Source organism: Hermetia illucens, chromosome 6, assembly GCF_905115235.1.
Source record: "Hermetia illucens chromosome 6, iHerIll2.2.curated.20191125, whole genome shotgun sequence".
NCBI lineage: Eukaryota > Metazoa > Arthropoda > Insecta > Diptera > Stratiomyidae > Hermetia > Hermetia illucens.
This window is the reverse complement of record NC_051854.1, coordinates 79107530-79134568: the sequence shown is the minus strand read 5'-3', so window position 1 is coordinate 79134568 and position 27039 is coordinate 79107530. Positions and strand designations below refer to the sequence as shown.

The 27039-nt window shown below is 43.1% G+C and overlaps 1 protein-coding gene across 1 annotated transcript; it reads left to right on the top strand.

The window, feature by feature from the left end:
* Positions 1 to 25715, top strand: LOC119660053. The gene is made up of 5 exons (XM_038068432.1): positions 1 to 176; positions 14234 to 14366; positions 14446 to 14870; positions 25015 to 25147; positions 25227 to 25715. Exons 1-5 carry the CDS (start codon positions 1 to 3, stop codon positions 25713 to 25715), a joined length of 1356 nt encoding a protein of 451 aa, XP_037924360.1.
* The last annotated feature ends 1324 nt before the right edge of the window (positions 25716 to 27039 follow it).

Below are 27039 nucleotides of genomic sequence, written 5' to 3'. Positions count from 1 at the left end.
ATGAAGCTGGTTATAGGAGTTCAGTACTACACTAAGATTCTTGAAAGCATGAGTCGAAGTGGTAAGAAGACACAAACTACTAATCTACCCGCGACAGAAAGACTATACACAGGAGGAACAATTTCAGCGACAAGGGGACGCGAAATTTCAATGCGCGCCTTTCGGATAGGGACGAGGTAGGTAGGTACTCGTGTGTCGATGTCGCCTAGGTGGTTTTTCTTGTGTGTGTTTCTTTATCTTATCCCTGGATGCATCTAATTATTCCTTCCTTACTTCCTGAGAGAGCAAACATGGATCTAGCTTGTCAGCTTGCAATTTTGAAGCATCATTCGCACACTGATGTTATTAAAATCCATTACCATTAATCCGAAATGATTCCTTAAAGAAGGTCTGCCTTTTGTTCCCGCTGGGATGTGGCAAGAATTCACAGTTGTACAATGTCTGCTGCTAAAACAAATGCTACCACGTGCTCGGAGCTCACAACCACGCGAGCGCACACCAATGCACTGCAGCACGTACACGGCACTAACACCAACTCTAATGCATGGAATTTTGCTTGCACAACTTCCGTCGCAGTCGAACGTGTGCAATACTTTTCCGTCTCCATAAAATTTCAAAGAATGTACTGTGGATGTGATGCTACCCGTTGCACCAAAGATCTGATGCCTGATGCGTCCATAGGCGAGCCATTTACATAGGGAATGCTCCATCGATTCCGCTTCCTCATTACCGGAGGGACACGTATCATCTTGAATAATTCCTATTCTGAACATATGCCCAACTAGTGAATTATGGCCTGTCAGAATGCCCACAATACTCCTGCAAATCCTTCTGCTTGCCAATAAGATGAACTTTGTGGTACGCATGTTCGGTTCTGACAGGAAAAGTTTGGTGTGTCGAGCAGCATTTAGGCTCTGCCACCTGTCATTGTGGGAAGCTTGTTCCCAGTTTTTGAAGACGGTCCCGGCATAGAGGAAATTGATCCCTCTTTCGCTAAAGCATTCGAAATTTCATTTCCCTATACCCCATAGTGATCAGGTACCCAGAGTAGTTCCACCGTATTGACCCTAGAGATAGAGTTCAAATGGTTTCTGCTTTCCTGAACGATTTGCGAGGTGATCAAAGGATTATTCAAGGCCCTCAATGCAGCTTAGCTATCCCTCCAGATTGCGATGCCTCTGCCCTTTAACCGCTCGTCAATCACCCACTTTGCCGCCCTTAGGATCGCATAAATTTTGGCTTGAAAAATCGTTGCATATTATCCCAAAGGAAAAGCCCACTTTCGCTTTTATTCGAGAAGTAGACTCCGGCTCTCTGTTATGTTTTTGAGCCATCGGTGTAGAAGATTTCCGTATATCTCACCACGCATTCTTCTGGGATTTCCCAATTCTCTCTACGCTTCAGGGTAACTTCATATCTTCTACTAAACAGATGTATGGGGACACGAGAATCGGAAGGCATTATAGAACTGGATTCAGTACTCCCAGTAACTCTTCCAATGCTTTGTGCCCTCCACATCCATTGTTTCCCCATAGATCTAATCGAATTAGTCTATGAGCTGCTCTCATTGCAGTGCTTTGAATAAATATATCCAGGGGCTGCAAATAGAGTAATGCATTTAGAGCTGCGCCGGATGTGGTGCTCATGGCACCAGTGATACCCAGACACATAGTTCTTTGCAGTGTAGCTAGTTTGCAGTGAAAACCTTTTTGTCTCACCTTAACCCACCACACTATGGATGCGCAAACGAACATCGGCCTAATGATAGCAACGCATATCCACATTACCACATGAGGCCTGAGTCCCCATGTCGAGGCAAAGGTCCGTCTGCGCAGACCATAAGCTGTGAGAGTTCGTTTCATCTTTACCTCAACATGTTTGCTTCAAAGAAGTTTTTTATCTAGAGTGACTCCCAGATATTTCATTTCTTCGGAGAGTTGAAGGGTAATACCCCTCATCTCAGGGAGGCAGAATTAACCCAGTTTTCTCCTTTTTGTGAATAATACCATTATGATTTCTTTTGGATTAACTGAAAGACCATGTCTGAGGCACGAACTGCCTATCAAATCAACGGCACGTTGTATATTCCTACACACCGTTCTAAGATCCCGATCAACAGCAAGCACAGCCACGTCATCAGCATAAGCTTGAACGTGTATTGGGAAATTTTGCATTTCGCATAGTAGTGAGTCGATCAGCATACTCCACAGAAGTGGCGAAAGTACACCTCTTTGCGGACAGCCCATCGTTGCTTCTGCAGTCAGATAGCGATCGACACCTACCTCAGCGCACAGCAATCTCTGCGTTAGCATAGCATGGATCCACTTATTTAAAGCATCATCAACACCATGCTCTCTGGCGGCATCACAAAGTTTTTGAAAAGGTGCAGAGTCAGAAGCCCCTTCAATGTCCCCGAACATCCTAGATGAATGTCAGAACATACAGGGGGGCCAATATTGAGTCGGATCACTATCTAGTTGGGATAGTGCTCTGAGCTGGAATTACAACACCACCCAAAATTCCCTCTGACAATCAGGTGAGAGTGAGTTGTGAAGTCAATCACAACACAGACCTCCGTAACACTTATGAGGGGGGAAATGGATGCCGCAATAACCGCAGCTAACAGATGTCCGGTAGATGACGCCTCAACAAATCATTTTGACAACCACTTGAAGAACGTTATCATTGAGACGGCCACAAACATATTTGTCCCCAGCTGCAAGAAAACTCGGAACGGCTGGTTCGACGATGAATGTAAGCTAGCAACGGAACAGAAGAATGGTGCATGCTGAGTAATGTTACATTCTCAAAGAATGCGGGCACACGCGGAGACTTATCACGAACTCCGTCCAGCGGAGAAGCGACTTTATAGACGAAAAAAGGAATCCTGGGAGAACCAACTAATCTGTGAACTCGAAAACCACTCGAAGTGCCGAAGTTATATCGACAAGTCAGCAGGATGAAGCCTTAGACATTTTGAGTATTTTGGTGAACTGCTCAACAACCAAAATATCGGTTAGTTGGAGGTCCCGCCAACTGAAGACGACGGACAGATATTGCCACCAACAAGCATAAAAAAAACTGTCCGTGCAATCCGAATTGGTTCAATATGGAGACGAACAATTACACCAAGTGGATCAACAACTGATGCTCAAAGTATGGGAAAGCGAGTCAATGCCTGGCGACTTTCAGCGGGGCATTATCTGTCCCATACATAAAAAGGGAGATATCACACAGTGCAGAGGTATCACGTTGCTGAGTACCATATATAAGATATTCTCTGTTATCTTGCTAGGTTGGATAGCCCCATACGCTCAGAACATTATTGGTCCATAAAAAAGAGGCTTCACTTCAGGCAAATCAGCAACAGATCACATTTTCTCTCTGCGAAGAGCGATGGAATAACTGTTGGAATATGGCCATCGGTTGCACAATCTAGCATAGCTAGAGTAAAATTGTACAAGGCCATAAGAGAATTCGGTATCCCAAAGAAATTGATAAGACTGCCTAAGCTGACCCTGACCAATGTGCGAGGCCAGATAAAAGCAGCAGACTCACTCTCGAGACCATTCAACATCAACAACGGTTTAACACAAGGGGATGCCTTATCATGCGTCCTCTTTAACCTGGCCCTGGAAAAAGTCTCACCATAGGGTCAAAGCTCTTACTGTACAAGACAATGATCTTGCAAGTCCTCTTGTATTCCTGGGAGACTTGGGTTCTTAGCAAGAAGAATTGCGAACTCTTGGCTGCGTTCGAGAGAAGAATCCTCAGAAGAATTTTTAGTCCCCTACATGAGAATGGACGATTCCGTAGCTCACATAACGACGAAATCTATGAGCGATACCATGACCGTCCGGTTGTGGATAAAATCCGGCTCAATGGGTTACGATGGGCGGGTCACTTAATCCGTATGGATGAGGATGATCCAGTCCGGAAAGTCTATAAGGGCAATATCTGTGGTAAAAAAGAAGACGAGGCAGACCGTGCCTAAGATGGAACGATGGCGTAGGTCAGGACGCCAGACAGCTTTTAGGGATATCGAATTGGTGGACCTCGGCGCAAAACCGGGATGTCTGGAGTTCCTTATTAAGGCAGGCCTAGACCGGATTCCGGTTGTTGCGCCGTTGATGATGATGATGGAAAAAGTTATTCGCGATGGCAATGTGCGAGGTATCATCCTCTTCAAGTCCACTCAACTACTAGCCTAGGCTGATGATATTGACATAATGCGAAGAACAACCCGAGATGTACAGTCTACCTTCATTCAGATCGAGCAGGCGGCGCGAGATTTTGGGCTGTATATTGATGAAGGCAAGACGAAATACATGGTGGCAATGTGAGCGCCAGAAAACAAAGAACGACTAACATCGAATCGCACTGGTCAATAATGACGATATGCCACTCTGATAATAGCTATTAGTTTCTCCGGAATGTCTCTCCTGCGTAGAGCACTCCAGATATATTCCCTGTTCACACTATCGGAAGCTTTCTTGAAATCGATGAAGAGGAGGTGTAGCGAAGATATAAATTCCGCGCACTGCTCTAAAACGATCCGTAGGGTGCTGAGGTGGCCAATGCAGGAGGCGAAGGAAACTAATCTGCTATAATATATATATAATATAATAACCCTGGACAGTTATTTTGATTATTATCTTTCCAACGGCAGGGAGCACGCAGATACCCCTGCAATTGTCACACTCAAAACGGGTATCTTTCTTTGGAATCGTAACGATCATCCCGTTTTTCTACTATCTCTAACCATTTCATCTACATGAGGGAGAACTTCACCAGATGTGATATGGCGAAGAACCGTGGTGAAGTTTTTTTTTCCAACTTTTGCGGGCAGGCGAAAATACAGGGTGCGGCAGCATAACTTTTTTTCAAAACTCAATAAAAACTATTGTATGCATCGCAAAATATTTATTTATTTTTTATAACGTAGGTACATGTCTAAAGTTTTTATTTACATTGTTTTGAAGATCAAATCTGTTAAGTGACGTCCCCCATTCTCCATACATTGCGTAAACCGATTTCTGGCGTTTGTCATGACTCTTGTTAGCATAGCAGGTGTTATGTTGACAATTTCTTCTTGGATGTTGGTCTTCAAATCTTGTAGGGTTCTTGAACGGTTCACATAAACACGGGATTTCAAAAAACCCCATAGAAAAAAATCACAAGGGGACAGATCGGGAGAGCGTGCCGGCCATTCCAAATCGCCTCTAATTGAGATAAGGCGCTCTGGAAAGTGTTCCCTCAAAACAGCCATCGATGCTCTTGAAGTGTGTGCTGTTGCACCGTCTTGCTGGAACCAAGTGTCCCCCAAATCCAAAATTTCTAGCCGTGGGAAAAAAAATTCTGTAGCATGTTTACATACCGGTCTGAATTCACTGTCACTGTAACCTCATTTTCCTCAAAAAACCAGGGACCAATAATTCCAGCTGAGGAAATTGCACACCACACTGTGACTTTGGGTGAATGCAAAGGCTTTTGATGCAATTCTCGAGGGTTGGTGTCAGCCCAGTAGCGCATGTTTTGTTTGTTAACCGACCCACACAAATGAAAATGGGCTTCATCGCTAAAAAAAACAATAGCACCCTCGGCAACGACATCAAGAAGAAGCTCACATGCGTTCATCCGAGAATTGAAGTCACGTTCTGAAAGTTCCTGCATTATCGCCATGTTATAGGAATGAAAATGAAGATCATCACGAAGAATTCTTCTCACAGAACGATCGGATAGTCCAAGGGCAGATGCGTGTTTGCGCGCAGAACGCGCCGTGGCGATCGCAACATTGACGCTCTCACTGCTTTAATGTTCTCAGGTGATCTAACGGGCCGAGGGACTCCAGTTCTTTCTTTTGTCGCACTTGCAGTTTGTCTGAATGTAGTGACCCATGTAACAATTGATTTGCGGTCTGGGACGGGAGCCAACGGGGCTAAATTAAAGCGATTCCGAAATGCACGCTGTGTTGCAATAACCGAACATCCGCTTGAAAAGTAAACCTCAACGGCAAAGGCACGCTCCTCACTATTCCAACGCATGATGGCGACTGAACCGTGTCGGGACAAAACCTTACAGTATCCCCTCTTGAACGAGACTACTAGCGCTCCGCTATGACATCAACTAACTGAGTGGCGCGCATTTTAAGAAAGGAAGTTATGCTGCCGCACCCTGTATATATGTGTGACCGGTGAGTAGCATGGACATATTTTATTGAACTTTTTAGAGAAGTGCCTAGGAAAGGTCTTCTTTAATAAAAAATCTCCAAGAACTATGCCTTTGGGAGACGACATGTGAGTGAAAGTGGTACAAAACTATCTGAGTAGACATATCTGTGTTCCTTAACCTGACCCCTTGGCAACACCATATTTCGTGGCAGCACCATATTGTTGATTGGCACAGAAAGCTGTACTCATTTTTCCACAACACGTTTAGAGCTTCTTACTCCAACGGATCTACAGTAAACCGGGTTAGGCACCGCATTTTCTCTGCGGCTGGAAAGTTTCATCCCCCAAATTGACATCTTTTTCAGCTCTTGTTGGTCGCATTTAAACTATTCTTCCAGTGTAAAAATATAATGACTTCGTAAATTGCGGCAACTTACCTTGTTTTGCAGTATGAATCTCGTCTGCTAAAATCAGTCGTGTTCTGGCGGAATCAACCCAAGCTTTACGTCTCTCGGAAGAATTTCTAGTTTGATTTTTATCCGACATTTTACATTATCCACAAATTTTATAGTCACAACTTCTCTTTATTGGAAAGTGTGGCAGAAAGAATCCAGACCACCACCAGGTAGGGAAGCGTTACTATGAGTAATAGTAGACAAACGGTGGGTTCTAATGCATCTCTGCGACCAATCCAACAAGTATTTGAAAGAACACTAGCATTGGAAGTGATAACTTTTCTATGTCTGAATTCCACTCACCTTCGGATCAATATCAGATCCATTACATGTTCAGCCATTCATTATTTCACCTATTAGGGTTGAGCTTAATTGCTTGACTGCACTGAAATACTCTCCCATTCGTAGTATTTTTTTAAAAGCCAAAAAATTAATTGTGGTAATATATTAGGTAGATTTTTGATGGTGCAATTACTTATTCGCTCATTTCCTTCGTATTCATACATTCAGTACTAATGATTGCCTTGAAACAACCGGGGATGATTACTTTTGCCGATATGGTAGTGGCCGAGTTCACATCGTATCTTTGGACAGGGTTAATTACTCTCAGTTGTTTGGTAAGCATAAATAGTTCAAATTCTTTTGTCCTTCCTTTGAAATTAGATAGTTTTCCCGTTTATGGAACACAATGGTTAAATCCATGACTAAGTGTGCATTAACCGCGCCGTTAGTTTTTAACTATGGGATTCGACTCCTAGCAAAGCCCTATAAGAAATTGATAATCTCTGGGCCTTGTAATTGGATTGTTGCACTGTTGTTAATAATGGAGTTGCTTCCTATTCTCTCGTAACCTATTCGCTGCTATTTTCGCTTTATAAGCAACTTACTCTCAGATATATGAAGCGTTCGGTAGGGTCTTCTCCTTCATCATTCAACAAACGAGCCATTTGTACAGCTGACAATAGTGATCTCTTCTAGGTATGGTCCTGCCTGATATAGTTTTGAAGGTGATCGTCCTTTCCTTACGGTGAAGTGGAATGGACGCGATAATACCCATGCTATACCTCGGACAGAAAACTGATATGAATGATTTCATCCACTACCTTCCCCATTTCCCCCAATAGCTCTGTAATGACTGGAGATATCAAGCACTCGTTGGATTGCACAGCCGATTGTTTCCCTCAGTTTTCATCGCGAAGTAAAAAGGTGGGTATTTTATTAGCGAGCGAAGTCTCTTCATTACGACCTTGTGTCTGCTTGTATGCGTTCTCCTATCTAGCATCATTGGGTTTCCCTCCAAACCTCTAATAAAATTCAATAGAAAAAGAAGAAGAAGAAGAAATCCTCTGCAACCCGCAAGGTAAGTCCAATGACTCTCTTCACGGAACTTCGAAAATGTATAATTCATTCGTGTAGCATGCCCGGCATTCTGCAGATACTATTTTGATCCTCAGATTCACCTTTGATGTGCATACGGGTTGCTTATGGACCATTATGGGTATGGGGTTTACCAATTTGCCAACCAATTCTCCAAAAGTCGAGTCAGCAATAAATGTTAGTCCGTTTCCTAAGAAAGCGTTCGTCTTAAAAAAATTTCCAGGTAATATGTCCGATTCTGTAAATGCATTTGTCATTCTGCTGCCCCATTCAAAAACCCAATCATGAAAAGTGTCTCACATCCATCACTATAGTCCTAAGCATCTCCTAATATAATATTTAGGAAGTGTTCCGCTAGGAGGAGAATAGCTAATAGATGCCTATTCTTCTTATCTTCTTTTTATGAAATGGACCCCAGTGTGTTCCACGACTACCTGAAACATCATTTTCCCCAACACCTATGACGTTGAATTATCTGTTGAGTCTTCAAATTAGGTGCAATCTTCATCGTGATCACCTCCTGGTATCTTATGGACCGATGCAAGAACTTTTCGGTTATTACTTTCTGAGGTCTTCTAATATATCGGATATTTTCGAGATGGGAGAATGGTGGGCGAGAGATCGTGACAGGCGGACCTGGTGGGGCCTTTCGACGAATGTTAGAATATTTTTTTCCTTAATCCTCGCATGCACGGGGGCAACTTGCTTTTTTGTAAACAATTTCAGTATTGCTTCCATCTGTTCTCTTTTGCTTTATTGGAGTTTGTTGCCCAGTGGAGCTCAATTATTCCCGTAGCTTCTAAACGGGTTTTTCGCGATCCGACTTCGTGCTTTAAGGCGGGTGTTATCTGTGTCGCTCCTTCATTTTTCCTCGCAATCCTTCTTTCATGCTGAATCTTCCAGTACGCTAGCCTGGACCTCGAATGATACCCTCTATATTCTGACAGATGATTGAGATAGTTACATCAATAAGTACCTCCTCCAATTAGCTTATTGCTGTTCCTGACACTTTTCATGAGTAACAGTCGCTATTGCTCGTAGATCTGGAGATATAGGGAGCAGCTCTTTTAAAGGAGCCTGATATTGACTACTCCGTAGCCTACATAACGACGAAATCTATGAGCAATACCACAACCATCTGGTTTTGGATAAAATCCGGCTCAATAGGTGCTGGTGGACGGGTCACTTAATCCCCATGGATAAGGACGATCCAGCCCGGAAAGTCTATAAGGGCAATATCTATGGTAGAAAAAGAAGATAAGGCAGACGCTAGCTGAGATGGAACGATGGCGTAGACCAGGACGTCAGGCAGCTTTTAGGGATATCGAATTAGTGGTCCTCGGTGCAAAGCCGGGATGTTTAGAGTTCCTTATTAAGGCAGGCCTAGACCGGATACCGGTTGTTGCGCCGTTGATGATGATATTGACTTTAGTACCACTCTTTTCCATGCGCTTGTATTATTAGATGCAGATACAGAAGGTCACTTGCAAATTTCTGAAAACGGCCTTATTGGGTTTTCGAAACCCTGCACCGAAAAAGGCTTAGCTCTCTATTTCTTTATTTTTGATTAATTTATTTTTTAGACATACTTTTCATAGCGTTTGTCGTTCAGGGGTGCGTTTTTTGTTTCCACCAACCGAGCACCGCATTATCTCCATAATGCAACATGCTGACAGGAGATGTATTATAGTATTCCCGTACAAACTTAGGTTCCATACCTAATACAACCTTTCAGCCGGGGGTTAACATATATAAATAAATCAATCCCGATGAGAAGAAAATGCGAATGTCCTCGGGTGAGTCATAAATGCTTATGATTTGCTTTTTGCTTGTCCTCCTGCTTTACACGAGCTGAGTCTCAAGGCATCGTTTATAAATGCGATACCTTACCTGGATCATTATTCTGACATCAATTCGGCGCAACTATAAGCTTCAATTTAACTCAACATTTAATTCACCAGCAACTGCTTCGACGCCAACAAAAGATACCCAGGCCGGTTACCTTTCTCACTCCACCCTCAACTGCGTTAGTTGGCTTTTTCAACGTCCAACAGACAGGGTCACAAAATCAAAAAGACATCCAAGGCTCCATTTGTTCTTACACAGTCTGAACTACGTCGTTCGGTAGCAAATGTGCGCCCAGTCGCGATACTATTTTAACCGAAATCGTAGTATCCACGAATTCTGTGCGGCTTCATAGCAGCGAAACTGACATCATCATCATCATCAGACAACCCGGTTTTGAGCCGAGGTTCACCAATTCGATATCTCCAAAAGCTGTTTGGTGTCCTGAACTACGCCATCGTTCCATCCCAGGCTGGGTCTGCCTCGTACTCTTTTTCTACCATATAGACTTCTCGGGTTGGATCATCCTCTCCTCATCCTATTGAGCCGGATTTTATCCAAAACCAGAAGGTTATGATATCACTCATAGATTTCATCGTTACGTAGGCTAGAGAAGCGTCCATTCTCATGTAGGGGGCCAAAAATTCCTCAGAGGGTTCTTCTCTCGAACATGGCCAAGAGTTCACAATTTTTCTTGCTAAGGACTCAGGACCCCGAGGAATAAATGAGGACTAGCAAGATCATTGTTTTGTACAGTAAGAACTTTGACCATATGGTGAGATGTTTCGAGCGGAACAGTTTTTGAAAGCTGAAATAGGCTTTCTTGGCAGCTAACAATCGTGCGCGGATTTTATCCTCGTAGCTCTTATCGGTTGATAGCATAGCAAGGGTAAAACTGTACACGGTCATGAGAGAATTCGGTATCCCGACGAAACTAATAAGACTGACTAGGCTGACCCTGACCACAAGGAGATACCCTATCATGCGTCCTCTTTAACCTGGCCCTCGAAAAAGTGATCTGTGATGCTGATGTAACTGCAAGAGGTATGATCCTCTTTAAGTCCACCCAACTACTGGCCTATGCTGACGATATCGACATCATGGGAAGAGCCACCCGAGACGTACAAACTGCCTTCATCCAGAACGAGCAGGCGGCGCGAGATCTTGGGCTGCACATCAATGAAGACAAGACAAAATATATGGTGGCAACGTCAGCACCGAAGACGAACCAACCAACAACATTAAACCGCACTAGTCAAACGAGAAGAATAAGGATAGGAGAATACAACTTTGAGACCGTTGATAATTTCTCCTATCTAGGGTCGAAAATCACAACCGATAACAGCTACGATGAAGAAATCCCCGCACGGGTTTTGTCAGCCAAGAGAGCCTATTTCAGCTTACAAAAATTGTTTCGCTCGAAACTCTCACCATAGGGTCAAAGCTCTTACTGCACAAGACTATGATCTTGCCAGTTCTCATGTATTCCTCGGAAACTTGGGTTCTTAGCAAGAAAAATTGCGAACTCTTGATCGCTTTCGAGAGAAGAATCCTCAGAAGAATTTTTGGCCCTCTACATGAGGATGGACAATTCCGTAGCCAACACAATGACGAAATCTATGAGCGATACCATGACCGTGAGGTTGTAGATAAAATCCGGCTCAATAGGTTACGGTGGGCGGGTCAATTAATGCGTATGGATGAGGATGATCCCACCCGGAAAGTCTATAAGATCAATATCTATAGTAGAAAAAGAAGACGAAGCAGACCCTGCCTAAGATAGAGCGTAGATGGCGTAGGCCAGGACGCCTACAGCTTTTAGGGATATCGAATAGGTGGACCTCGGCGCAAAACCGGGATGTCTGGAGTTCCTTATTAAGGCAGGCCTAGACCGGATACTGGTTGTTGCGCCGTTGATGATGATGATGATAAGCTTTTATCGGTTGCAATTTTCGACCCTAGATAGGAGAAATTATCAACAGTCTCAAAGCTATTTTTTCTGTTTGACCAGTGCTTTTTGATGTTGTTGGTTGGTTAGTTTTTGGTGCCGACTTTGCCAACATATATTTTGTCTTTCCTTCATTGATGTGCAGCCCAAGATCTCGCGCCAATCACCGCCTGCTCGATCTGGATGAAGGTAGTTTGCACGTCTCGGGTCGTTCTTCCCTTGATGTCGATATCATCAGCATAGGCCAGTAGTTAGGTGGACTTAAAGAGGATCGTACCTCTTGCATTTACCTCGGTATCACAGATCACTTTCTCCAGGGCCAGGTTAAAGAGGACGCATGGTAGGACATTCCCTTGTCTTAGGTCTCGAGAGTGATCCTGCTGCTTTTATCTGGCGTGGCACATTGGCCAGGGTCAGTCTTATCAACTTCGTCGGGATACTGAATTCTCTCATGGCCGTGAACAGTTTTACCCTGGTTATGTTATCATAGGTGGCCTTAAAGTTGATGAAAAGATGGTGCAACTGATGTTCATATTCGAACAGTTTCTCCATTGCTTGTCGCACAGAGAAAATCCGATCTGTTACTGGAGTGACGCCTCTTTGGTATGGGTTAATGATGTTCTGAGCGTATGGCATTATCCGACCTAGCAAGATAGCGGAGAATATCTTATAGATGGTACTCAGCAACGTGATACCTCTATAATTGCTGCACTGCATTATATCTCCCTTTTTATGTATGCAACGGAGAATGCCTCGTCATCAGGCAGTGATTCGCTGTACCACACCCTTAACATCAGATGATGAACCACTTGGTGTAATTGGTAGCCCCCATATTTAACCAATTCGGCTGTAATTCCATCGGCTCCTGGCGACTTATGATTTTTAAGTCGATGAATAGCAAGGAATGTTTTTTCTATACTTTGTGGTGGCAGTATTTGTCCATCGTCTTCAGTTGGCCGGACCTCCTGGTTGTTGAGCAGTTCATCAAAGTACTCAACTCATCGCTTCAATATGCCCATTCTGTCAGAAATCATGTTTGCCTACCCTGGATCTTTTCAGCTAGAACATGTGATCTCCTTTCTGGGTTCTTCGGATTCTGTTCACATTTCCACTCAGATCTTTTAGATCGGGATCAGCTTTGACTTTTTGAGTATCTTCGCATAAGCCAGATTGCCCTTACTGGAGATAACAATCGCATTTGGACGAGTTTGCACTTTTGGTTTTCGTTTCGTTTTTTTGCTGGTGACTTTAGTCCATCCATTGTTTTCGTTCGTATTGAACTTCGCAACGCTGGTCGAGTTTCCTACATTCGCTATACGCTTTCTTCCTTCTGAACACTTGGTGCTGGTTTTCAGAATGTCCCGTCCGGTAATTCCTCCGGATCGGGACTCTGTTCCCCATAAGCCCCGGCATGGATACTCCTTTTATACGCTCCTCCACTTTTGACGTTTATTGACCTTGCCTGTACCTTATCCTTCACCGTTTTTGGCATTGGTGGGGATCTCAAAGTTGACCAGCTTCTTTTGAATGGATCACTTCCTTGTTCCTGGAGCATATCCTGCTGTCGCGCATCTTGAACATATACAGTGGGATTTATGATGATTTTTATCGTCTAACGATCTGCCTTCAATTCATCTTTGTTTGGTTTTGTTACTGATGTTCTCGGTAAGTTCGTACTTCGCTTGAACACCTCCCTCTCCAGATCCAAATCACTTGTAATATTATATGCCAAGGTGGTCAAATTGTCCACCGCCGCGGCACTGCGGTCGAGGGATATCGACGACCGGGAGCCCGCTACTGGAGTTCCAAGCACCGTAAGTCTCCTCCTTCTCTCGTCTTCTATGGTTGCTTTATGTTCTGGGTATCCTTCCCATGGCCATTTTGGTCCACGCACCAGAGATGAGCAAACACTAGCCCATGCACAGTCAGAAAAGAAAAGTGCATGAGCACACATTTACACATCAATAGGTATGCCCCAATCCGCGAGATGGGGTCGCGCCTGATGGGAGATCTGGCCATTCCTCACAGGTCTACCTGTCTGTCTGTCACACGCACTTTTCTCAGACATGCAGTGAGTGATATCCTTATACGTTGAGATTAAGGGGGGTCCTCATACATGCAAAAGGGGGGGTGTAACATTTTTTTTCACCAAATATAATATATATGGTCATGTTGGGTATCAAATGAAAGGTCTCGATTAGTACTTTACGAAGCCGATCTTAGTTTTGACATTTGTTAGAAAGGTGGCTAGTGGAAGGGGTGGAAAGTGATAATTTCTTTAACGGACCCATTCTCAGAAACTATCCAACCAAAAAGAAGTAAACAAAACCTTTCATACCTGAAGCGCCGAGCTTCCGATTTCCCGACTTGCTTTAATTTAAATACAAGCCCATCCTCAGGCTCTGTTGATTAAACTAATGAACACTTATCATTTCCAGGTGTGAAGCTTTTCAATTCGGAAAAATTAGCGCAGTACTTCTAAATAACGAATGGTCGGAGATGAAAATGTTTGCTCAATTTTTAGCCTTCATTTTACTTACCCCATTGGCGTCCGCCAAATCAGCTAGACCAGTAGGTATCCAGCTATTTTTTGACTTTAGTTTAAATATCTTTTAACTACAAATCCAGTTTTCATTTTCCATCTTCGCAGGGTCGTCTGTGTGTAAAGCTTGCAAATTTCCACTATGGACAGAATAGTCACTACGTTAACATCAATATCACCTTTTCGAATGAGTCATTTTTATTTGCGGATGTCAGCACTCTTCGTTCTATTAGCAACCCACTTTGGAACCTGGATGCCAGTCGATGGAATTTTGGTAAGGAAACCAAAGTGTTTGCTAACTGGACCTTGCGTGCTTGCGATATTTCTCGGTTCGCTTATCGGAATCCGTTTGTGAATGCATTCAGATCATTGATTTCCAGCATGTCCAATATGTCGTTGGCGTGTCCTTTCCCGGCCAACAAATTCTTAGTTGCTGTTGAATATAAACTATTGCAGCAAGCCCTTCCGCTGCGGTTGTTCTATAAGCCAGGTACGGTTTTTATTTTGAACCATCGATTTCTGGATAATAAAGAGTATATAGCCCATTTTAGTTTACAACATGTAATAATATATTGTTCACAATGGGTTAATAAATAGTTTTGGGGGTTGCTTCCTACAATCGTCTAGATTCGAAAGGTGAACTTATCGAACTTTAAGCCCTTTCCTCATTTCTAATCTAGGTTTTCCCTTGGTAATTGTAATGGCTTACTATGTGTAGCAGTTTCATTACAGATCGTTAGTGAAATTAGGGTATTTTGACTTGGGAGACCCAATAAGCAAATCGAATCCTGATTTAGACATTAATTCGACGAATTAAGAGCGATCTTCAAGGATAAGGAACTACAGATATCCCGATTTTGCAACGGGACCCACCAATCCGATATCTCTAAAAGCTATCTGACATCCTGACCCATGCCATCGCTCTAACCACTCAGCCATCCTCATGTGGGGCGCCAAAAATCCTTCGAAGTTTGCTTCTCTCAAACGCTGTTAACAGTTCGCAAGAACCCAAGTTTCCAAGGACTACCTGGGGAATACTGCTGGTGCTGAATGGAACAAGCTAAATGCGCATTTTAGAGGAGAAATTTACACTGCTTTGGGGAAAGAATTCAAACTCTAGCAACTAGAAGAGGCTTTTATAATGAGCCCTTAGGATGGACGATGACAGGATTGAGGCAGCGAAGCATGCGGTGCGAAGGAAAGGTAACAGGTAAACCCAGCAGAAGCAATCTCGAGGTAATAATATGTGGGTCTGTTGTAAAGTTATGGCCACGCGGCTACCAAACTATACAGGATTATATGAGATAGGTGAAAATTTTCCTTGTATCACGTATGCTTTTTTTGAGTTTAGTCCTTACGAGTCTCAAAATGTCACTTTATCGAAATTTGAGGATATATCTTTGACGTAGGAGATCTGAAAAATATTTCCTGCGGATTTTACCACTGTCCTCTAGAGTGGGGAATAAGCAAGGTAGAGCAGTAAGCGGTCAATGAAGGTGATGTTAATACTTAGCAGAACCAAGGGTTCGGCAAAGTAACATGACTTTGCTTAACAAAGAAACCTGGCGTGGAAGTAATAATCAAGCAGCAACAATTGAAGAGCTGCTGGAAATTTGCAGTAAGAATATGTATACTTGAACTCACAAGTTCATAAAGAAGACTAGATAGGAAACATTTGCTGAATTCTTCAGTATGGATGACATATGGATGAAAAGAGTTATAGTATTATATAAGCGGTGGTGGTGGAACACCTTTCACAGCAGCATCACCGCACAGCGAGCGAAACAATATATGCTCGTCGTGTTACTGGGAAACATGTCTCTGTATGGCATACTACCCAGATCTAATGGGCGGAAACTATGAAGCACAAACGTATTACGGAGGCGCTACATTGTGCTAAGCATGATGATGATTTCTGCCTGCTATTGTAGGCTAGTCCTGTATGCAATGTCCATACCTAGAAGTGTAATTGACGTTTAAATGGACAAGCAATGCAACCATTTTCAATACCGTACCTTTGTGTGCTTAGCATGGTATAACTTAACAAAGCGTGATCAACATCCATCATAAACTGTTACAAGAACAGAAAATGATGACAAAGAAATGCGTCAGTTGATATACGCAATATTGGACTATCCTGCTTTATAGAAACAGCTGAAGTTAGCGCTGGGGCCTGGGGGTATATCTCCAATATGGTTGCCCCTCACCCGCGCAGAACGCGCCGTGGCGATCGCAACATTGACGCTCTCACTGCTTTAATGTTCTCAGGTGATCTAACGGGCCGAGGGACTCCAGTTCTTTCTTTTGTCGCACTTGCAGTTTGTCTGAATGTAGTGACCCATGTAACAATTGATTTGCGGTCTGGGACGGGAGCCAACGGGGCTAAATTAAAGCGATTCCGAAATGCACGCTGTGTTGCAATAACCGAACATCCGCTTGAAAAGTAAACCTCAACGGCAAAGGCACGCTCCTCACTATTCCAACGCATGATGGCGACTGAACCGTGTCGGGACAAAACCTTACAGTATCCCCTCTTGAACGAGACTACTAGCGCTCCGCTATGACATCAACTAACTGAGTGGCGCGCATTTTAAGAAAGGAAGTTATGCTGCCGCACCCTGTATATATGTGTGACCGGTGAGTAGCATGGACATATTTTATTGAACTTTTTAGAGAAGTGCCTAGGAAAGGTCTTCTTTAATAAAAAATCTCCAAGAACTATGCCTTTGGGAGACGACATGTGAGTGAAAGTGGTACAAAACTATCTGAGTAGACATATCTGTGTTCCTTAACCTGACCCCTTGGCAACACCATATTTCGTGGCAGCACCATATTGTTGATTGGCACAGAAAGCTGTACTCATTTTTCCACAACACGTTTAGAGCTTCTTACTCCAACGGATCTACAGTAAACCGGGTTAGGCACCGCATTTTCTCTGCGGCTGGAAAGTTTCATCCCCCAAATTGACATCTTTTTCAGCTCTTGTTGGTCGCATTTAAACTATTCTTCCAGTGTAAAAATATAATGACTTCGTAAATTGCGGCAACTTACCTTGTTTTGCAGTATGAATCTCGTCTGCTAAAATCAGTCGTGTTCTGGCGGAATCAACCCAAGCTTTACGTCTCTCGGAAGAATTTCTAGTTTGATTTTTATCCGACATTTTACATTATCCACAAATTTTATAGTCACAACTTCTCTTTATTGGAAAGTGTGGCAGAAAGAATCCAGACCACCACCAGGTAGGGAAGCGTTACTATGAGTAATAGTAGACAAACGGTGGGTTCTAATGCATCTCTGCGACCAATCCAACAAGTATTTGAAAGAACACTAGCATTGGAAGTGATAACTTTTCTATGTCTGAATTCCACTCACCTTCGGATCAATATCAGATCCATTACATGTTCAGCCATTCATTATTTCACCTATTAGGGTTGAGCTTAATTGCTTGACTGCACTGAAATACTCTCCCATTCGTAGTATTTTTTTAAAAGCCAAAAAATTAATTGTGGTAATATATTAGGTAGATTTTTGATGGTGCAATTACTTATTCGCTCATTTCCTTCGTATTCATACATTCAGTACTAATGATTGCCTTGAAACAACCGGGGATGATTACTTTTGCCGATATGGTAGTGGCCGAGTTCACATCGTATCTTTGGACAGGGTTAATTACTCTCAGTTGTTTGGTAAGCATAAATAGTTCAAATTCTTTTGTCCTTCCTTTGAAATTAGATAGTTTTCCCGTTTATGGAACACAATGGTTAAATCCATGACTAAGTGTGCATTAACCGCGCCGTTAGTTTTTAACTATGGGATTCGACTCCTAGCAAAGCCCTATAAGAAATTGATAATCTCTGGGCCTTGTAATTGGATTGTTGCACTGTTGTTAATAATGGAGTTGCTTCCTATTCTCTCGTAACCTATTCGCTGCTATTTTCGCTTTATAAGCAACTTACTCTCAGATATATGAAGCGTTCGGTAGGGTCTTCTCCTTCATCATTCAACAAACGAGCCATTTGTACAGCTGACAATAGTGATCTCTTCTAGGTATGGTCCTGCCTGATATAGTTTTGAAGGTGATCGTCCTTTCCTTACGGTGAAGTGGAATGGACGCGATAATACCCATGCTATACCTCGGACAGAAAACTGATATGAATGATTTCATCCACTACCTTCCCCATTTCCCCCAATAGCTCTGTAATGACTGGAGATATCAAGCACTCGTTGGATTGCACAGCCGATTGTTTCCCTCAGTTTTCATCGCGAAGTAAAAAGGTGGGTATTTTATTAGCGAGCGAAGTCTCTTCATTACGACCTTGTGTCTGCTTGTATGCGTTCTCCTATCTAGCATCATTGGGTTTCCCTCCAAACCTCTAATAAAATTCAATAGAAAAAGAAGAAGAAGAAGAAATCCTCTGCAACCCGCAAGGTAAGTCCAATGACTCTCTTCACGGAACTTCGAAAATGTATAATTCATTCGTGTAGCATGCCCGGCATTCTGCAGATACTATTTTGATCCTCAGATTCACCTTTGATGTGCATACGGGTTGCTTATGGACCATTATGGGTATGGGGTTTACCAATTTGCCAACCAATTCTCCAAAAGTCGAGTCAGCAATAAATGTTAGTCCGTTTCCTAAGAAAGCGTTCGTCTTAAAAAAATTTCCAGGTAATATGTCCGATTCTGTAAATGCATTTGTCATTCTGCTGCCCCATTCAAAAACCCAATCATGAAAAGTGTCTCACATCCATCACTATAGTCCTAAGCATCTCCTAATATAATATTTAGGAAGTGTTCCGCTAGGAGGAGAATAGCTAATAGATGCCTATTCTTCTTATCTTCTTTTTATGAAATGGACCCCAGTGTGTTCCACGACTACCTGAAACATCATTTTCCCCAACACCTATGACGTTGAATTATCTGTTGAGTCTTCAAATTAGGTGCAATCTTCATCGTGATCACCTCCTGGTATCTTATGGACCGATGCAAGAACTTTTCGGTTATTACTTTCTGAGGTCTTCTAATATATCGGATATTTTCGAGATGGGAGAATGGTGGGCGAGAGATCGTGACAGGCGGACCTGGTGGGGCCTTTCGACGAATGTTAGAATATTTTTTTCCTTAATCCTCGCATGCACGGGGGCAACTTGCTTTTTTGTAAACAATTTCAGTATTGCTTCCATCTGTTCTCTTTTGCTTTATTGGAGTTTGTTGCCCAGTGGAGCTCAATTATTCCCGTAGCTTCTAAACGGGTTTTTCGCGATCCGACTTCGTGCTTTAAGGCGGGTGTTATCTGTGTCGCTCCTTCATTTTTCCTCGCAATCCTTCTTTCATGCTGAATCTTCCAGTACGCTAGCCTGGACCTCGAATGATACCCTCTATATTCTGACAGATGATTGAGATAGTTACATCAATAAGTACCTCCTCCAATTAGCTTATTGCTGTTCCTGACACTTTTCATGAGTAACAGTCGCTATTGCTCGTAGATCTGGAGATATAGGGAGCAGCTCTTTTAAAGGAGCCTGATATTGACTACTCCGTAGCCTACATAACGACGAAATCTATGAGCAATACCACAACCATCTGGTTTTGGATAAAATCCGGCTCAATAGGTGCTGGTGGACGGGTCACTTAATCCCCATGGATAAGGACGATCCAGCCCGGAAAGTCTATAAGGGCAATATCTATGGTAGAAAAAGAAGATAAGGCAGACGCTAGCTGAGATGGAACGATGGCGTAGACCAGGACGTCAGGCAGCTTTTAGGGATATCGAATTAGTGGTCCTCGGTGCAAAGCCGGGATGTTTAGAGTTCCTTATTAAGGCAGGCCTAGACCGGATACCGGTTGTTGCGCCGTTGATGATGATATTGACTTTAGTACCACTCTTTTCCATGCGCTTGTATTATTAGATGCAGATACAGAAGGTCACTTGCAAATTTCTGAAAACGGCCTTATTGGGTTTTCGAAACCCTGCACCGAAAAAGGCTTAGCTCTCTATTTCTTTATTTTTGATTAATTTATTTTTTAGACATACTTTTCATAGCGTTTGTCGTTCAGGGGTGCGTTTTTTGTTTCCACCAACCGAGCACCGCATTATCTCCATAATGCAACATGCTGACAGGAGATGTATTATAGTATTCCCGTACAAACTTAGGTTCCATACCTAATACAACCTTTCAGCCGGGGGTTAACATATATAAATAAATCAATCCCGATGAGAAGAAAATGCGAATGTCCTCGGGTGAGTCATAAATGCTTATGATTTGCTTTTTGCTTGTCCTCCTGCTTTACACGAGCTGAGTCTCAAGGCATCGTTTATAAATGCGATACCTTACCTGGATCATTATTCTGACATCAATTCGGCGCAACTATAAGCTTCAATTTAACTCAACATTTAATTCACCAGCAACTGCTTCGACGCCAACAAAAGATACCCAGGCCGGTTACCTTTCTCACTCCACCCTCAACTGCGTTAGTTGGCTTTTTCAACGTCCAACAGACAGGGTCACAAAATCAAAAAGACATCCAAGGCTCCATTTGTTCTTACACAGTCTGAACTACGTCGTTCGGTAGCAAATGTGCGCCCAGTCGCGATACTATTTTAACCGAAATCGTAGTATCCACGAATTCTGTGCGGCTTCATAGCAGCGAAACTGACATCATCATCATCATCAGACAACCCGGTTTTGAGCCGAGGTTCACCAATTCGATATCTCCAAAAGCTGTTTGGTGTCCTGAACTACGCCATCGTTCCATCCCAGGCTGGGTCTGCCTCGTACTCTTTTTCTACCATATAGACTTCTCGGGTTGGATCATCCTCTCCTCATCCTATTGAGCCGGATTTTATCCAAAACCAGAAGGTTATGATATCACTCATAGATTTCATCGTTACGTAGGCTAGAGAAGCGTCCATTCTCATGTAGGGGGCCAAAAATTCCTCAGAGGGTTCTTCTCTCGAACATGGCCAAGAGTTCACAATTTTTCTTGCTAAGGACTCAGGACCCCGAGGAATAAATGAGGACTAGCAAGATCATTGTTTTGTACAGTAAGAACTTTGACCATATGGTGAGATGTTTCGAGCGGAACAGTTTTTGAAAGCTGAAATAGGCTTTCTTGGCAGCTAACAATCGTGCGCGGATTTTATCCTCGTAGCTCTTATCGGTTGATAGCATAGCAAGGGTAAAACTGTACACGGTCATGAGAGAATTCGGTATCCCGACGAAACTAATAAGACTGACTAGGCTGACCCTGACCACAAGGAGATACCCTATCATGCGTCCTCTTTAACCTGGCCCTCGAAAAAGTGATCTGTGATGCTGATGTAACTGCAAGAGGTATGATCCTCTTTAAGTCCACCCAACTACTGGCCTATGCTGACGATATCGACATCATGGGAAGAGCCACCCGAGACGTACAAACTGCCTTCATCCAGAACGAGCAGGCGGCGCGAGATCTTGGGCTGCACATCAATGAAGACAAGACAAAATATATGGTGGCAACGTCAGCACCGAAGACGAACCAACCAACAACATTAAACCGCACTAGTCAAACGAGAAGAATAAGGATAGGAGAATACAACTTTGAGACCGTTGATAATTTCTCCTATCTAGGGTCGAAAATCACAACCGATAACAGCTACGATGAAGAAATCCCCGCACGGGTTTTGTCAGCCAAGAGAGCCTATTTCAGCTTACAAAAATTGTTTCGCTCGAAACTCTCACCATAGGGTCAAAGCTCTTACTGCACAAGACTATGATCTTGCCAGTTCTCATGTATTCCTCGGAAACTTGGGTTCTTAGCAAGAAAAATTGCGAACTCTTGATCGCTTTCGAGAGAAGAATCCTCAGAAGAATTTTTGGCCCTCTACATGAGGATGGACAATTCCGTAGCCAACACAATGACGAAATCTATGAGCGATACCATGACCGTGAGGTTGTAGATAAAATCCGGCTCAATAGGTTACGGTGGGCGGGTCAATTAATGCGTATGGATGAGGATGATCCCACCCGGAAAGTCTATAAGATCAATATCTATAGTAGAAAAAGAAGACGAAGCAGACCCTGCCTAAGATAGAGCGTAGATGGCGTAGGCCAGGACGCCTACAGCTTTTAGGGATATCGAATAGGTGGACCTCGGCGCAAAACCGGGATGTCTGGAGTTCCTTATTAAGGCAGGCCTAGACCGGATACTGGTTGTTGCGCCGTTGATGATGATGATGATAAGCTTTTATCGGTTGCAATTTTCGACCCTAGATAGGAGAAATTATCAACAGTCTCAAAGCTATTTTTTCTGTTTGACCAGTGCTTTTTGATGTTGTTGGTTGGTTAGTTTTTGGTGCCGACTTTGCCAACATATATTTTGTCTTTCCTTCATTGATGTGCAGCCCAAGATCTCGCGCCAATCACCGCCTGCTCGATCTGGATGAAGGTAGTTTGCACGTCTCGGGTCGTTCTTCCCTTGATGTCGATATCATCAGCATAGGCCAGTAGTTAGGTGGACTTAAAGAGGATCGTACCTCTTGCATTTACCTCGGTATCACAGATCACTTTCTCCAGGGCCAGGTTAAAGAGGACGCATGGTAGGACATTCCCTTGTCTTAGGTCTCGAGAGTGATCCTGCTGCTTTTATCTGGCGTGGCACATTGGCCAGGGTCAGTCTTATCAACTTCGTCGGGATACTGAATTCTCTCATGGCCGTGAACAGTTTTACCCTGGTTATGTTATCATAGGTGGCCTTAAAGTTGATGAAAAGATGGTGCAACTGATGTTCATATTCGAACAGTTTCTCCATTGCTTGTCGCACAGAGAAAATCCGATCTGTTACTGGAGTGACGCCTCTTTGGTATGGGTTAATGATGTTCTGAGCGTATGGCATTATCCGACCTAGCAAGATAGCGGAGAATATCTTATAGATGGTACTCAGCAACGTGATACCTCTATAATTGCTGCACTGCATTATATCTCCCTTTTTATGTATGCAACGGAGAATGCCTCGTCATCAGGCAGTGATTCGCTGTACCACACCCTTAACATCAGATGATGAACCACTTGGTGTAATTGGTAGCCCCCATATTTAACCAATTCGGCTGTAATTCCATCGGCTCCTGGCGACTTATGATTTTTAAGTCGATGAATAGCAAGGAATGTTTTTTCTATACTTTGTGGTGGCAGTATTTGTCCATCGTCTTCAGTTGGCCGGACCTCCTGGTTGTTGAGCAGTTCATCAAAGTACTCAACTCATCGCTTCAATATGCCCATTCTGTCAGAAATCATGTTTGCCTACCCTGGATCTTTTCAGCTAGAACATGTGATCTCCTTTCTGGGTTCTTCGGATTCTGTTCACATTTCCACTCAGATCTTTTAGATCGGGATCAGCTTTGACTTTTTGAGTATCTTCGCATAAGCCAGATTGCCCTTACTGGAGATAACAATCGCATTTGGACGAGTTTGCACTTTTGGTTTTCGTTTCGTTTTTTTGCTGGTGACTTTAGTCCATCCATTGTTTTCGTTCGTATTGAACTTCGCAACGCTGGTCGAGTTTCCTACATTCGCTATACGCTTTCTTCCTTCTGAACACTTGGTGCTGGTTTTCAGAATGTCCCGTCCGGTAATTCCTCCGGATCGGGACTCTGTTCCCCATAAGCCCCGGCATGGATACTCCTTTTATACGCTCCTCCACTTTTGACGTTTATTGACCTTGCCTGTACCTTATCCTTCACCGTTTTTGGCATTGGTGGGGATCTCAAAGTTGACCAGCTTCTTTTGAATGGATCACTTCCTTGTTCCTGGAGCATATCCTGCTGTCGCGCATCTTGAACATATACAGTGGGATTTATGATGATTTTTATCGTCTAACGATCTGCCTTCAATTCATCTTTGTTTGGTTTTGTTACTGATGTTCTCGGTAAGTTCGTACTTCGCTTGAACACCTCCCTCTCCAGATCCAAATCACTTGTAATATTATATGCCAAGGTGGTCAAATTGTCCACCGCCGCGGCACTGCGGTCGAGGGATATCGACGACCGGGAGCCCGCTACTGGAGTTCCAAGCACCGTAAGTCTCCTCCTTCTCTCGTCTTCTATGGTTGCTTTATGTTCTGGGTATCCTTCCCATGGCCATTTTGGTCCACGCACCAGAGATGAGCAAACACTAGCCCATGCACAGTCAGAAAAGAAAAGTGCATGAGCACACATTTACACATCAATAGGTATGCCCCAATCCGCGAGATGGGGTCGCGCCTGATGGGAGATCTGGCCATTCCTCACAGGTCTACCTGTCTGTCTGTCACACGCACTTTTCTCAGACATGCAGTGAGTGATATCCTTATACGTTGAGATTAAGGGGGGTCCTCATACATGCAAAAGGGGGGGTGTAACATTTTTTTTCACCAAATATAATATATATGGTCATGTTGGGTATCAAATGAAAGGTCTCGATTAGTACTTTACGAAGCCGATCTTAGTTTTGACATTTGTTAGAAAGGTGGCTAGTGGAAGGGGTGGAAAGTGATAATTTCTTTAACGGACCCATTCTCAGAAACTATCCAACCAAAAAGAAGTAAACAAAACCTTTCATACCTGAAGCGCCGAGCTTCCGATTTCCCGACTTGCTTTAATTTAAATACAAGCCCATCCTCAGGCTCTGTTGATTAAACTAATGAACACTTATCATTTCCAGGTGTGAAGCTTTTCAATTCGGAAAAATTAGCGCAGTACTTCTAAATAACGAATGGTCGGAGATGAAAATGTTTGCTCAATTTTTAGCCTTCATTTTACTTACCCCATTGGCGTCCGCCAAATCAGCTAGACCAGTAGGTATCCAGCTATTTTTTGACTTTAGTTTAAATATCTTTTAACTACAAATCCAGTTTTCATTTTCCATCTTCGCAGGGTCGTCTGTGTGTAAAGCTTGCAAATTTCCACTATGGACAGAATAGTCACTACGTTAACATCAATATCACCTTTTCGAATGAGTCATTTTTATTTGCGGATGTCAGCACTCTTCGTTCTATTAGCAACCCACTTTGGAACCTGGATGCCAGTCGATGGAATTTTGGTAAGGAAACCAAAGTGTTTGCTAACTGGACCTTGCGTGCTTGCGATATTTCTCGGTTCGCTTATCGGAATCCGTTTGTGAATGCATTCAGATCATTGATTTCCAGCATGTCCAATATGTCGTTGGCGTGTCCTTTCCCGGCCAACAAATTCTTAGTTGCTGTTGAATATAAACTATTGCAGCAAGCCCTTCCGCTGCGGTTGTTCTATAAGCCAGGTACGGTTTTTATTTTGAACCATCGATTTCTGGATAATAAAGAGTATATAGCCCATTTTAGTTTACAACATGTAATAATATATTGTTCACAATGGGTTAATAAATAGTTTTGGGGGTTGCTTCCTACAATCGTCTAGATTCGAAAGGTGAACTTATCGAACTTTAAGCCCTTTCCTCATTTCTAATCTAGGTTTTCCCTTGGTAATTGTAATGGCTTACTATGTGTAGCAGTTTCATTACAGATCGTTAGTGAAATTAGGGTATTTTGACTTGGGAGACCCAATAAGCAAATCGAATCCTGATTTAGACATTAATTCGACGAATTAAGAGCGATCTTCAAGGATAAGGAACTACAGATATCCCGATTTTGCAACGGGACCCACCAATCCGATATCTCTAAAAGCTATCTGACATCCTGACCCATGCCATCGCTCTAACCACTCAGCCATCCTCATGTGGGGCGCCAAAAATCCTTCGAAGTTTGCTTCTCTCAAACGCTGTTAACAGTTCGCAAGAACCCAAGTTTCCAAGGACTACCTGGGGAATACTGCTGGTGCTGAATGGAACAAGCTAAATGCGCATTTTAGAGGAGAAATTTACACTGCTTTGGGGAAAGAATTCAAACTCTAGCAACTAGAAGAGGCTTTTATAATGAGCCCTTAGGATGGACGATGACAGGATTGAGGCAGCGAAGCATGCGGTGCGAAGGAAAGGTAACAGGTAAACCCAGCAGAAGCAATCTCGAGGTAATAATATGTGGGTCTGTTGTAAAGTTATGGCCACGCGGCTACCAAACTATACAGGATTATATGAGATAGGTGAAAATTTTCCTTGTATCACGTATGCTTTTTTTGAGTTTAGTCCTTACGAGTCTCAAAATGTCACTTTATCGAAATTTGAGGATATATCTTTGACGTAGGAGATCTGAAAAATATTTCCTGCGGATTTTACCACTGTCCTCTAGAGTGGGGAATAAGCAAGGTAGAGCAGTAAGCGGTCAATGAAGGTGATGTTAATACTTAGCAGAACCAAGGGTTCGGCAAAGTAACATGACTTTGCTTAACAAAGAAACCTGGCGTGGAAGTAATAATCAAGCAGCAACAATTGAAGAGCTGCTGGAAATTTGCAGTAAGAATATGTATACTTGAACTCACAAGTTCATAAAGAAGACTAGATAGGAAACATTTGCTGAATTCTTCAGTATGGATGACATATGGATGAAAAGAGTTATAGTATTATATAAGCGGTGGTGGTGGAACACCTTTCACAGCAGCATCACCGCGCAGCGAGCGAAACAATATATGCTCGTCGTGTTACTGGGAAACATGTCTCTGTATGGCATACTACCCAGATCTAATGGGCGGAAACTATGAAGCACAAACGTATTACGGAGGCGCTACATTGTGCTAAGCATGATGATGATTTCTGCCT